Source organism: Vigna radiata, chromosome 10, assembly GCF_000741045.1.
Source record: "Vigna radiata var. radiata cultivar VC1973A chromosome 10, Vradiata_ver6, whole genome shotgun sequence".
Taxonomy (NCBI): Eukaryota; Viridiplantae; Streptophyta; class Magnoliopsida; order Fabales; family Fabaceae; genus Vigna; species Vigna radiata.
Genome location: NC_028360.1, coordinates 12059225 through 12073610, shown reverse-complemented (window position 1 = coordinate 12073610; position 14386 = coordinate 12059225). Strand labels below are relative to the sequence as shown.

The 14386-nt window shown below is 31.6% G+C and overlaps 2 protein-coding genes across 3 annotated transcripts; both read left to right on the top strand.

Annotated features, from left to right (window-relative positions):
• Positions 1-719: 719 nt before the first annotated feature.
• Positions 720-4503, top strand: LOC106774629 (double-stranded RNA-binding protein 3). The gene is made up of 4 exons (XM_014661674.2): positions 720-926; positions 1960-2207; positions 2854-3073; positions 3232-4503. The coding sequence occupies exons 2-4, from the start codon at positions 1962-1964 to the stop codon at positions 4356-4358; spliced, it is 1593 nt and encodes a 530-aa protein (XP_014517160.1). The 5' UTR covers positions 720-926; positions 1960-1961; the 3' UTR covers positions 4359-4503.
• Positions 4504-6782: 2279 nt separating this feature from the next.
• On the top strand, positions 6783-11188 carry LOC106776082 (probable serine/threonine-protein kinase At1g54610). Of its 2 annotated transcripts, XM_014663396.2 has the most exons (9): positions 6783-6938; positions 7035-7104; positions 7236-7638; positions 7986-8270; positions 8386-8703; positions 9092-9319; positions 9595-9695; positions 10071-10188; positions 10518-11188. In XM_014663396.2, the coding sequence occupies exons 3-9, from the start codon at positions 7276-7278 to the stop codon at positions 10839-10841; spliced, it is 1737 nt and encodes a 578-aa protein (XP_014518882.1). In that variant the 5' UTR covers positions 6783-6938; positions 7035-7104; positions 7236-7275; the 3' UTR covers positions 10842-11188. The 2 variants fall into 2 exon arrangements, with proteins under 2 accessions (XP_014518882.1, XP_014518881.1); XM_014663395.2 differs by having other exon boundaries at positions 6836-7104.
• Positions 11189-14386: the final 3198 nt, after the last annotated feature.

Sequence of the window (14386 nt, the reverse complement as noted above, 5' to 3'; positions counted from 1 at the left end):
TTCATACATGTACAAAATTAGAAAATATCAAATTACAAGAAGATAAAGATGAAATTTCATATTAAATTCTTTAGAATCTTTCCATATCACTAGGTCATAAAAAATGTTTATCCTACAAATAATTACATTTGCATTTCATTTGCAATATCCTCAAAACAAACATTATTTATTTTTCAATCCATTTAAACAAATTAGTTTGAACAAATTTGAAAATGAACACAACGTAAAAGATATTTTACTTTTAAAATAAAAGTTAGGTTGCTCAAATAATTAATGTATATTAAATATATATTTTTATTTCAAATTTGTATTCATATATTTCAAAATAAACTTTATATTAACAATAATTCAATTATTAATAATTACACTTTATTTTAATTTAAATAATATTAATAGTAATTGAAAACATTCAAATTATTCCACTCTTTCAATAGACTAACGATTCTGGTACCAGGTTAGAAGTAGATTTTAAGTTTAATTCAATATCATAAAATCAATTATTTGTAAAATAAGATTTACATCCACTTATATACATCGAATTTGTCTTTTCTCTAATAAATTCGTATCATGTTTTTATAAACAACATAACTACAATATTTTTTTTTATTTAGTACTATTTATTTATAAAATAATAAAGATGTGAATTTTAACCTTTTGTGAAGAAGACACACTTATGATAATGAATGAGCCATAAATATAGATTGCTTGCGTGGTTTTGCTTCCCTAAGCAGAAAATAAACATCCTTGTTGTGTTGTTTTGTGTTGTGCCGGTAATAAATCTTCCTTACTGTTACTTTATTATTCTGCCTCTTCCTTCACTTTCTCCAAGTTTTTCTCTAACCAAACACTCAAAAGATTTAGCCTCTCTCTGATACTTTTAATTGTGCTTCCTCACACTCAGATCCTTTCACAGTACTCTTCAAAAGGTTTGATTTTTCTCACTCTATCACCTATCGTAGTTCTTTTACTTTTATCAATGCAATTTCTGGGCTGTGTTCTTATAAACGGGTTTGATCGTGCTGAATATTGGTCCATTGGGTTGTTTCATAGATGTTCAGTGAACATAGACTAATGGGTCTGTTTCATTCTTTCACTGTTTAGTTACTTACTATTAGGGGTTTCGAGTGTTTCTTTTCTGTGCTGCGATTTTACATTTTCATTTATTTGGAGCGAGATTTAGTAAAATGGTGATTCTGCTTTTGTCGGTGTAAATTGCTCCTGAAAAAGTTTTGTCCCAATGTACAGAAAACGTGTCGAATTACTGTGTTGTTAGTATTTTTGAATTTATGCAGAAACAGTTAGTGCTGCTTATCTTGTTGTTTAATTAGGTTTATCTTTACTATCAGTTCATGAGTCTTGTTATAAATATTGCTCCTTTTTTTCTATGGAACTAATCCTTAGATTGCCTATGTGAGGGTGTGTTACATGTAGAGTACTGGCAACACATTCTCTGATACACTCTTTCTAATACACTTTCTATCATTGGTTAAAATTTATTGAAAACTAAAATGTGAAGCAAGACTCAATATGTTTTTGTGATTTTCAGTAAGTTTCAACCAGTAGTCAAGAGTGTATTTAAAAGAGTATGTTTCACATATGTTGCTAACATTTCTCTTGTTGACTCATGAATACTAAGTGTGGGGGTTGTTGTTATGTAGATTAATGACTACCCTTTTTAAACTATGGAAAGTTGAAGAAAGTCTCTGTTTTTTTCCGGCTTTAGAGAGTGGAGATTCTAGCATAGGATGTTTGACTGATATGAGTCTTTGTTGTTGAACAAAAGAGAGCATTAGTCATATTATGATGTGATAAATTTCTTCAATTATAAAAAGTTGGTGTGTGGTGAATTATTCATCCAGATAAATGTTAGCTAGAATAATTCAAGTTTTCTTTTTCCTTCCCTCCTTCACCTCAAATTATAAAAAATTAAATTCGTTTTTTATTTTTATTTGTGCGCAGACATGTACAAGAATCGGTTGCAAGAGTTGGCTCAAAGAAGCTGTTTTAATTTGCCAGCCTATTCATGCATTCGCGAAGGACCAGATCATGCTCCTCGTTTTAAAGCTACTGTAAACTTTAATGGAGAGACCTTTGAAAGTCCTACTTTCTGCTCTACTCTTAGACAGGCAGAACATGCAGCAGCTGAGGTAGCTCTTAACACTCTTGCAAAAAGAGGCCCCTCTAGAGCTTTGGCTGCAAGAGTTCTGGTGAGCAAATGAAATTTTTTAAGAATCTTCTTCCTGGTTTTTCTTTCTTTCTTTAGAACTGTAATCACTCTTCCATTCACAGTTTGTAGTTTGATGTATAAGGATTTTTGATCTTGAATATTGGAATTGGAAAAGTATTTCTTCCTATAATAATATTCAATATTGCACTAGTATACTAAAATAAAAGCAGAAATCTATCTTAAAAGTATTTAGTGTATCAGAAATACAAAAATTATTTTAACACCCACTTTCTAGGTAACCAGAAACATTTTAATAAGACTATTTAAAGCTGAATTTTCATGTTTAGCTTTCTCTGTATTACCGGTTTAAATGTCAACTTATAATATAAGCCATTTCAGGGCAAAATATACATTTACAAATAGATATTTAGTTTTGTAGTCTCTTTTTTATATCGAGGGTTGCATTTCCCCAAAATATGTTGAGGCTGGTTGGTTCGTTAATTACATTTAACTTTTTTTGCAACCAAATAGTATATAAAATAGACAAATAGAAGAATTTCAGATTACAGTAAGAACAGAAACATACCCACAAATGTTAGGAATTGAAGAATTAAAGAATTAAAGAATGTCATTGTTGATCTAAAAGATTTTTTCTGAATATGTATTTTTCATTTGGATATTGACAGGATGAAACAGGAGTATACAAGAATTTACTCCAAGAAACTGCTCATAGAGCTGGACTGAACCTTCCTGTTTATACTACAATTCGATCTGGACCAGGTCATGGTCCTAACTTCTCTTGTACAGTTGAGATTGCAGGAAAGCATTTTACAGGAGATCCAGCTAGGACAAAGAAACAGGCTCAAAAAAATGCTGCCATGGCTGCTTGGGCTGCATTGAAAAAATGTGAGCATTTTGGTTCTTCAATCATATCTATGTGTGTCTGCATATTAGCTGTCTGAATATGACTTTTTTTCATGTACCTTTCTTTCTCCTTTTTTTCACATTACTCTGTCTTTCCTTCCCACATTTAACTGAGTGTTATTGTTCTAAATTTCTTCAAGTGTCAGAGCACAGTTTATCATCTTCATTTTCGCCGGAGACTAGAGGCAATGAAGAACAAGATCAAGTCATCATAGCCCGCATCCTTGCAAATGGTTCAGAGAACGTTTCCAAAGGTGATAATCAACTTGGACGGCATAAATTGACTACAAACTCTTTGGTATCTACTCATCCTACTGCAGACATGTACCCTACGCAATGCCAGCATTGTGTAATCTCTAGTTTCTCGCCAGAGGTGGCTTTATATCAGATTTGGCAGCAAGAACAAATTTTGCAGCAACAAAATCGTCTGTTGGCACTAACCTTTCAGCCAATTATTCCATCTACTCAACATATTTATCCATTAATGCAATCCATGTTCCAGCCAGACCACTGTCTTTATTTCCCGAGCGAGTTGGGATCAGTTCCTGTAGGACCAAAATTTTCAATGGCTACATCAAGCCCTTCATTTTGTTTTTCAAACCAAATTGCTCCAGAACTAAATGCAGGCAGGTCAACACTAACCATCAGAGAGATACAAGAAGAAAAAACAGAAGATCCTCCAGTTTGTACCTTTAGCAATGAAACCAGTCTCTTACCACCAGGTTCAGTTGATGAGAGTAAGAAACATGATAATTCTGGAAGCAGAAATAGAACTACTGAGCAGGGAGAACAGTGTGAGAAATCTGAATGGGATTCTCATTGGAGCATGGGATCTGTACACAGACCACCTAATTCTGAGCTCCAAAACCCATCAAGGATTGGTTCATCCGTTCTCAGATCACGTTCACAAGCAAGCTACAACAGAAGTTTTAGACCACCAGCTCCTTCATCATCTTCCATTGTGCGAACCATATGCCCTACTTCATCTGTTGGTTCAAGACCACAACATGCTGCATCAAGGTTGAGAACAGGCATCCCACTAAGTCCAAGCTCATCTACTCCTGAAAGATTTGGCATGATGAGAACACCTACTCCTTTATTTAGGGCACCAGCTGTGAGAATCAGATCCGTGGTTCCAGTTTGTTCAGCTCCTCCAAGGAGATCCATGGCAGAAGAGGTGTCCAAGAGCAAGGAAAAAGAAGATCTAAAACCTGAAGACAAAGAGGTATCAAGAACTAGCTCTGAGCTTGGCCATCTTAGAATATGAGTGAGTATAAATACTAGAAGATAAGTATGGTAGTTCTTTCCAAATATCATGACCTTTACAGGCATTTACAGGAAAGAATAGGCATCTCCTTTTGGTAATTTTATGTCAGGTAATAAATTGAAATACAAAATTATATATATAAATATGTCATTAGAATTTCTTGAGTGTATTAATACACTATTAAGTAGGCTGGGCTACTGAGTTTGCCGTCCCTCTACGATAAGAAAATGAACTAGAAAACCTGTATAAGGGAGTAATTAATATATTATATATATACATATTATGTGAATAACTGTTATGTTAAATAGATTATGTACCACTTGGCAAAATATTTTTGTATTATCATCTAATTACAAAGTATCATTTCAGGTAGATAATTGCAATATATATATATATATATATATATATATATATATATATATATATATATATATATCGAGTGTGAAATTAGATATTTATAAATGATTCTTATACCATTTATAAATATTTAATTCCTTACTCGAAATATGGTTTTTTTATTACAAAAGTAATTTTAAATTTAATTGAACTTGGAAGATGAAATTTGTAATTATTTTTTTCAGTTAATGTGAGATATGTGACATTTCTAATGAGATACACATTTTCTTTTTTTTTGTTGCAAAAGCTTTTAATTAGAATTGACAATACTTTTACCTTGCTCAACTTATTGTAAGAGAAAAATTATAAAAAGCTGAATATACACTTTGTCAACTATATTAGAAAAATGTAAAATTTCATTTTGGGTTTGTTGGCAAAGTGCCCTTTTGAGTGTTTTATAATTTTTCTCTTGTAATAAGTTAAATTCCAACTCTAATTACAAGCTCTTACAACAAGAAAAAAAAATTGCATTTTTGAATGATATCTTGTCCAGTTTTTGTTGGTAATAGTATAATTATTTCATACCTTTAGATGATTCAAATCCAAGGACTGAAAAATGACTGTACAGGATTTGGTACATTGGAGTATAACCGGGGTTGAAAAATTTTGGTATGTTGTATTTTTTATTTTTATTTTACTTGTACTATTCTATTGGTTCTAAGTTTGCATTTCTTGGGATGGGTGTTTTGGATCATATGCATTTCTTGTATTATCCTATGTTACGTAAGTGCTGTTAGTAATACTATATTTTTTTCTTAATTTTTAATTATTATCTATTTTTTAATAAACATATAAAATAAATTTGAAACAATAAAATATCTTTTAAATGAGTCAATTTACTTACTAACTCATCAATGAGCATGATTATAAAGCTTTTGGTTCATAAGAAAAACGAAATCGATTGAATTGACTCTTTTTATGAGCATAATTGATTAATTTTGACATTCTTAATAATTTATAATTATTTTAGTTTGAACTTATATTTCAAGATAAATAAAAAACTCAAAAACCGCAATATGGCCAGCATTATGCATTTTTAATAGTTTGTTTTTATACATAATTAGTGTAAAATATTTATACTATCAACCAATCATAAAGTGTGATTATTACGACTTTATCTGTAGTTATTGTAAAACTTTAAAATCTTATTAAATATGAAAAATTTATTTATGGTTGAATGATATTTTAAAAACTTTCTGCTCTGTTGGTGCATAAACCATTAAGGCGTACAAACCTTTTGAAATAATGTATAACAGATTATTACTGTTATTTACTAGTCAATATAAACTTTGATATTTCATAATGTTAATTTTTTTATTATTTTTCTGTAGATTGATCATTAAATTTTATTCATTTTAATTTCTTTTACTATAACTTCATTAAATCGTATATAATGATAAGTTAATAAATTTAATCCTATTTATAATAAAATTACATTTGTAAATTTTTATAAGACGATTTACAATTTAGTGAAAATCTATTTTTTAAACATTAAATTTTAATTTCACGATTTTTCTTATTTAAGTGATTTTTTATTAAATAAAATAAAGAAGTGAATTATACTAGTAAATTATAAGAGAGATTAAATTTAAATGTTTTTATTTATTACTAATTTAAGATTTTATTTTATTTTATTTTATCTTGCACTCAAAAAACTATTTAACCTTAAAAAAATATATAATTTTATTTATTTTGAAAAGGAAAAAAAAATCTTAAGACAGGATTTAAAACAAGAAATGAAGCATTTCCTAAAACAATGATGATGAGATGGGTTAGATGGAGCAGCATAGGCCAGACATGCACTCATTGGGATAATTCATTCATTCATTAAACTCTGCAAACCAAGCTTTATTTTTCTTAAACAAGACACCAAAATCCTTCTCCTAACGCAATAAATAAAGTTAGTAAATGTTTATTAGTAAAGATTATTAATTACGGATTAAAGGCCGTGCCTTAGGAGTTACGAAACATCCCACTAAATACCCGTTAATTTAGGACATACACATCACTTACGTACAATACTACGGAGTATGTATGTATGTATGTATCTATACAAACATCTACGACTACAAAAACGGCTTCGTTTCTGTTCTGTTTGGGATTTGACTTGTGAGAATCAGAATGAGAAGAAGATCTCACTCTTTTCTTCTTGTCTCAGACCCAAAGTCCAAACACTGCGTTACAGTTCCGAACAACACTCAATTTCACTTCTCTTTTTATTTATTACCCTAACTCTCAGGGCATTCATTGATTTTCATTTCGCTGTCCTTTTTCGCCCAGATCACTGAATCTTGCTGGAACTGACTGACGTTTCTGGTTTCTCTTTCTGCTCCAAGACTGTCAAAATCAGGTTTGATTTTGGTTTCAATTTTGATTGCTGATTAAAATCGTGTTCTCTCGTGCAGTGAAGCTTAGGTGCATTTGTCTTTTTTTTTTTTTTTTGGATTGGATTAATTGGCGTGTTAATGATTGATTTTTTAGGTAATTGGGAATGCCGATGGATGGAGCTTAGATTTGAGGAATGGGGTGTGTGATTAGCAGGGAGGTGTCGAAGGGGATAATCTCTGAGGTGAAGGAGGAGAAGGGTTTGAGTGGTCAGAGTAAGAGGAAGGTTGATGGAGTGTCGGGGAGCAAGAGTGAGGTTGTGGTAGAGGTTCAGAATGGCGAGGAGAAGGAGAAGGAGAAGGGTGGTGGTGAAGGGGTGCAACGGCCTCGGGGCGAAAGGAGGAGATCGAAGACGAATCCGAGGCCGAGCAATCTGCCCAAACATTTGCGGGGGGAGCAGGTTGCTGCCGGATGGCCGCCGTGGCTCACTGCAGTGTGTGGGGAAGCACTCAGTGGCTGGATTCCGCGAAAGGCAGACACCTTTGAGAAAATTGATAAGGTGTGTCTCAGGTTGTGTTTGTGTATAATTTGTGTGTACGTATGCATTGCATTGTGATTAGGAAACGGAAAAGCATTTGTAGTCATAAGTCATGCCTAATCTGGATGTGCTAATGTGGTTTGTTTGAAACAAATTGCTACAGATTATCCCATATCCCCGGTGTTGTCAAAAGGCAAACTTATGGTTGACTGTTAATCTGTTTGTAATTTGCTGGTGGTAGAGTTAACTGATTGAATTTGTGCATTATTTGAGTGGATAGGATAAACTTGTGTAGTTTGGGATCTTATATTTTCTTCTGACTATGATTATTTTCTTCTCTTTGTTTCCTCTTTTTTCTTTCGTTTTAGATTGGACAAGGAACTTATAGTAATGTGTACAAAGCTAAAGACACAATGACGGGTAAAATTGTTGCCCTAAAGAAGGTTCGTTTTGACAATTTAGAACCTGAGAGTGTAAAATTCATGGCGAGAGAGATTCTCATTTTGCGAAGGTTGGACCATCCCAATGTTGTAAAGTTGCAAGGTTTAGTTACGTCAAGGATGTCCTGTAGTTTGTATTTGGTGTTCGATTACATGGATCATGATTTGGCTGGACTTGCTGCAAGCCCAGGAATCAGATTCACAGAGCCTCAGGTTAGACCAGGTTTGCCTTAAAAATTTAAGAATTGCTTATCTCATTTCGTAATTGGTACATTTTCTTTTCAAGGGCTAGGATCTGATGTCTCCAAATACGGTACCCTCCTTGCAGGTAAAGTGTTACATGCATCAGCTGCTATCAGGACTTGAGCACTGTCATAGCCGTCATGTACTTCACCGTGATATTAAAGGGTCAAATCTTCTTATTGACAATGAAGGAACACTTAAGATCGCCGACTTTGGATTGGCTTCTATTTTTGATCCAAACCATAAGCATCCAATGACTAGTCGTGTAGTAACCCTTTGGTATCGACCTCCTGAGCTGCTCCTTGGTGCCACAGATTATAGTGTGGGTGTAGACCTCTGGAGTGCTGGATGTATTTTAGGAGAATTATTGGCTGGGAAACCAATCATGCCTGGTCGTACAGAGGTAACAACTCACCTACAGGCTATATCATCTTGTTGGCTTTTCATCATTTCCCTCTTATTAGGTAATTCTATGAATCTGTCGTATAGTATGTATACATTTGTGAGGACAGAGACTAGAGAGGAGCTGGGAAGATTATAAGGATATTAACTGTAATTTAGCTTCTGTCATGCAACGTAGATCACTACCTACCAAATTGCGTTGTGTACAATACGTAAATAATTCTCATATCCTGTTTATAGAAAGATGCTTTCTTTTAATTGGTATACTATTAGTAGATCTTATGTTTTGATTTCTCTTGCATAGTTTGTCAAGAAGATATAGCCATTGCATTTAATTCATGGTTATAAAAAATCGCAATTGGATTTTTTCTAACACTTTTCTTGTACAGGTGGAACAACTGCACAAGATATACAAACTATGTGGTTCACCTTCGGATGAGTATTGGAAGAAGTCAAAGTTGCCTAATGCTACCTTGTTTAAACCGCGAGAGCCATACAAGAGGCGCATAAGAGATACTTTTAAAGATTTTCCACCTTCTGCTCTACCCCTCATTGATACACTTCTCGCAATTGATCCTGTAGAACGGGAAACTGCCTCGGATGCTTTGAGAAGTGAGGTGAGGTTTCTCAAAATTCCAGATCTTCTTGTTGTTAAAATGCTGGTGTGTTTCTTTCAAATTTTGCACTGCCGTGTTTTTTATTTATAATTTCTTAAATTTTCACAATAAAGTGGGCCGTTGAACTTAAATTAATGTAATATACTTATATTTGTGTAAAAGTTGATAGAATGACCTTCATTCTAATTTATGTGTTTTTCCTGCTGTGTTTTGATTATCTTTTTAAATCAAACCCGTGTACATTTACCTTGCCCGTCTGCTCCTGCATTTTGCAGTTCTTTAGCACAGAACCTTATGCTTGTGATCCTTCTAGTCTTCCAAAATATCCCCCAAGCAAGGAAATGGATGCTAAACGAAGGGATGATGAAATGAGGAGGTATCTCTGCTCTTAAGTTTCTTTTCTGCAAACCAAAGTTTATGTACACACACAGATATATGGTGAGAGAAATTGGAAGGAAAATAAGGCATGTGACGAGAAAATGCAATTTTGTGTCCCTGATGCTGCTTAACAATTAGATTTTGTATTCTTTAGATTATTCATTGGCATTTGTAACGTTATACCATCTAACAAACACACCCTTTCAACAAGCACATACACAAAATATAAACCCCAGACTACGCTTACTGATATTTATAGTGGTTATCAGAGCGAAAAGTTTCTTATCTTTGTAGATAATTTTTGCTAGTTATAATATAGCCATCCTACTGTGTTTAGTTATCTCTAAGATACTTCATCTATATGAATGTACAGGCAAAGAGCTGCGGGCAAAGCTCAGGCTGATGGCCCCAAGAAGCATCGTACTCGTGATCGTGGTACAAAAGCTTTTCCTGCTCCTGAAGCCAATGCTGAGCTTCAATCGAATATTGATGTAAGTTTAATAATCACGAGTATACTAGAGATGCTTTGGTTCAGTTTATAAAACCACTGAATATTATATGCTTTGAGATTATTATCTTTTTCAAGAATGCTTAGCAGAATGAAATGATTGAGAGTGAGTAGTAAGGACAAATAGGATTTGGCAACAGAACTTTTTTGTCTTAGACTGGCACAAATATCTGCCGAGTGCCAACAGTACCATTTTCAACTTTCCTTCTAATATCTGTCCTACTTTACAATAGAAAAAAAACAAATATATACATATGAATGATTATGCATCCTGAGTTAAAAATATAGTTGATTAAACTTGTTGTGTAACAGAGAAGAAGGCTAATCACTCATGCAAATGCCAAGAGCAAGAGTGAAAAGTTCCCTCCACCACATCAAGATGGACAGCTTGGTTTTCCTTTGGGTTCTTCCCATCATATTGATCCGGATACTGTTCCAACTGATGTCTCTTTCACATCAACCTCTTATACCTATTCAAAGGAACCATTCCAAGCTTGGTCTGGTCCCATTGGCAATGCTGCTGACATTGGAGTACCAAAGCGGAAGAAACACACTGCAGGTGATGCATTGGATTTATCAAAACCACAGAAAGATTCTCTCAAGGACAAGATTAAAGGAAAGAAAATCATAGCTTAGATATTAATACATTCTTATAGAGTCAATTAAGAATCTGCCTCTGCTACCTCATTTTTGGATGCATACAACTGCTGCGCAATGCGTTTTTTAAAAATGTCGTGCTGCTTCCTCATTCCTCGGTAAAAGTATAATAGCTCTCAGTTCTCGGCAAGGGTACAAATTACTTACCCCCATCTTTACACCTTTTTCCCCATTTTTTATTTCTTGGTTTTTATTTCATTGAAATGAAAATTTTCTTTTCTGTTCAATCTGTTAGTATGATGAGAGAATTACTACTTTGTACATCGTGATTTATTTTTTAAGAGTACCATGTTAATATCTGAAATGTGTTTGTTTTAGAATTACAATACACTTTAGTTATTTTGGTATTCTCATTTATAGATATAGGTAAGGATGGAAAGTCTCATGGGGAACGAACCACGTCAAAATTAAGCATGTGTTTGACAGTGAGGAAACAAGTAAAGGGAGTAGAAAAGAAGATAAATTAGTGAGAAATGAGTTGAAAGTAACATTCTTTGGTTGGAAACAAATAGGTGAAAAAGATAATAAAGATGAAAATAGTTTGATGAAAGCAAAAGTATGTACTATATTTGAAATTATTTTTTTATTTATTTACCATTATCATAAAATAAAAAAAATGTAAAAAAGGACAAGTAATTATCAAATTATGATTTTTAAAATCAAAGTTCGAAGTAATAGATTGTGTGTACATACATAATTGATTATGTATACTCTATTATGTAAAGGAACAGTTTCTGTATTTTTAATCTTATGACCATGACAGGCATTTTTTTTGTAACATTGCTATCCTATTTTCTCTGCATTTATTTTGTTCAAAACCATCCGTGTTGGTTCTAAGAGCATAAATCAATGGGATCAATTTGCTTTTCAAATAATATAAATTAATAATAGTTATCATCATACATGTAAATATAAAAACATAAGTATCAAAATCATAAAATTCGATGTATGTATTCAATTCGTTATTGTTGGAGACTTGATTTATAAGACTTTGATGTAGATGGTTGCTCTGTTGATGGTATTTTTCTCTTCAAAAATCTATCTGTTGTCAATCTATAGTTTAAAAGAAATTAATAATTTTGAATTTAAAATATCCATAAAAGTTAAAAATCTATAAATTCATCAAACATGATTAATATGTAATTATATTATTTATATATCGAACTTAAGGGGAAAAATAAAAAGATGTATGAAAAAGCACATAGCTAGAGTAGAGACACATTTATAATAGTTATTGATATCTAATTTTATTTTTTTTAGTTATTGGTATTTAGAAGAAAAGGTAGAAAACATGCTTGAGAAGAAATGAAAGGGTAGAAAAAGACAAAAACTTTAAAAAATAATAAAGAAAGAGAAACAAATAAAATATATAATTTTATTCTAATAAAATAATATATTTATACACCCTCAATTTATAACAGTGAATTCAGATATATAAGATTTAGGGGAAGATTTTTTTTTTTTCCACATACTTAATAATAATTTTAACAAAACAAGAAAAAACGAAATCAAAATAACCGTATCTTATATTAATTGAGGAGGTTTTAAATAAGATATTTTTAGGAGATAGATTTTTTAGTGGTTTATGGGTGCAAAAATTTTTTTTTTCAATGATTTGTTGCTCTAATTTTCTTTATTTTCAAAGGTTAATTGTTGTCTTAAGTTTTTCTTTTTTTTTTCTTTTATTTCGTAGTGATATGTATAAAGGTGGTAAACACCATTATATTCAACAACCACATGCTAGCATTACATATATAATTTTTGTAATTTGTTAAAGTCACACCACTAATCATATGTTATAATCGTAAAAGTTTGAGTCAGTTATTATTCGTTGGGATTAATAGTTTCTTGTATTAGAAAACATGTATTACATTTAACAAATTCAAATACATGCCTTTAATTATGCATACATATCTCATGCTTTTATTTATTATCTTTGTATTGTGTAACTCTCTTTATTTAAACATTAACTTCCTTTTCTCTCTAGATGAATAATGTCTTATACTTTCTGGCGTAATAATTAAACTTGATATAGGTTTTGCCATGTCATAATTTATCAGTATTTTTCATAATCCCTTTATATTTCCCATCAACTTCAGCATGCAATATTTAAAATTAAATTTGTATAAATAGACTAACTAAAATTCCCCCAGTTATTATTATAATAAGAATATTACATTATCTCTAATTAAGTTTCTTTTTTCAATTGAAATTTTATTGCTGTTTTAAAATTAATAATAAGCGTAGTGATTTTTAACAGTCAACTATTTAAACTTTTAGAAAATGTTTTACTTAACAAATTTGGTTTATGTTGAATGATAAAGAATAATTGAAGCATTTGAAAACAAATAGTGAAATTGAATTCTTTTAATAAAGGTTTAAAAGTTCTACATTATTTACATTTAGAATGACAAAAAATTAACACATAATGAATCGGAGTGACAAACTATGCAAATAAAAAATATTCAACAATTATGTTTGAGAATTTCTTTTCATTAAAACTTAAGCACAAAAAATATAAAAAAACATTAAAAAAATTTAATCTGTTAATCCTCCTCACGCACAAAGTTTAATTTCAATTTAATACAAAAAAAAAAGAAAAATTAAAACTTGTAATTGATTTAAATACATTTTAGTACTAATAGAATTAAGTCATCCTCAATTTATTTTCCAAATTACTATTAAATTTTATTAAATTTCATTGTTATCAATGTTTAACATGAATTTTTTTTCTAGGAATTTTAAGTGAAAGGATTTATCAGAATTAGTATGGTCAAAACAGATTTCAGTACGGATTGGTTATTTAGTGAGACAATATAATTTAACTTAGGTTAAAAGCTCTTTTTGGTCCCAATTTTGGTTCAGAAAATTCGTTTTGGTCCCTGAGTTGAAATTGTGTTCAATTTCGTCCCAAAGTTCGATTTTAATGTTCAATTTGGTCTTTTTCCTTAACAGCGTTAAAATTGTTAACGGCAAGGTGTCCAGCTGTGCAAGTGTTATATGAGATGTCAGTTTTTTGCTGACTGGGCATCCTTTCTAGCCGTTACAATTAGGTTTTTTTTAAATTAGATTTTTAATTAATGTGTTAATAAAATAAAAGTTAGGTATTTGGGAGGGAAATTGCGAAAGTTGCGAAATTGAGAAGTGGTGGAATTTGGTAGAAGAACCTCTGCAACTTCAGAAGAAGAAGATTGNCATTCGACACAAGTTTGGCATTCGACAGAAGATTGGCATTNGGAAATCCTATCTGCAAAATCAGGTTTGATTTCTTGTTCGTTGAAGAGTGTAAAACCCCAATATAAGTTGCTTTTGCGAGATTAATTTTTAGGTTTTGTTGTTGAAGAGTTTAAAACCCCAAATTTTTTCGTTTCAATGTTTGATTTTGGAAAAGTTACAAGTTTTGTAACAATGTTTGNAATTTATATGGGGCATAGTTGTGTAACGTATGATACGTGATTTTGATGTTGTGGTCACATGTTAACAGTAGCGTTTGTATAGTGGTCACATGCCCATAACTGTTACTT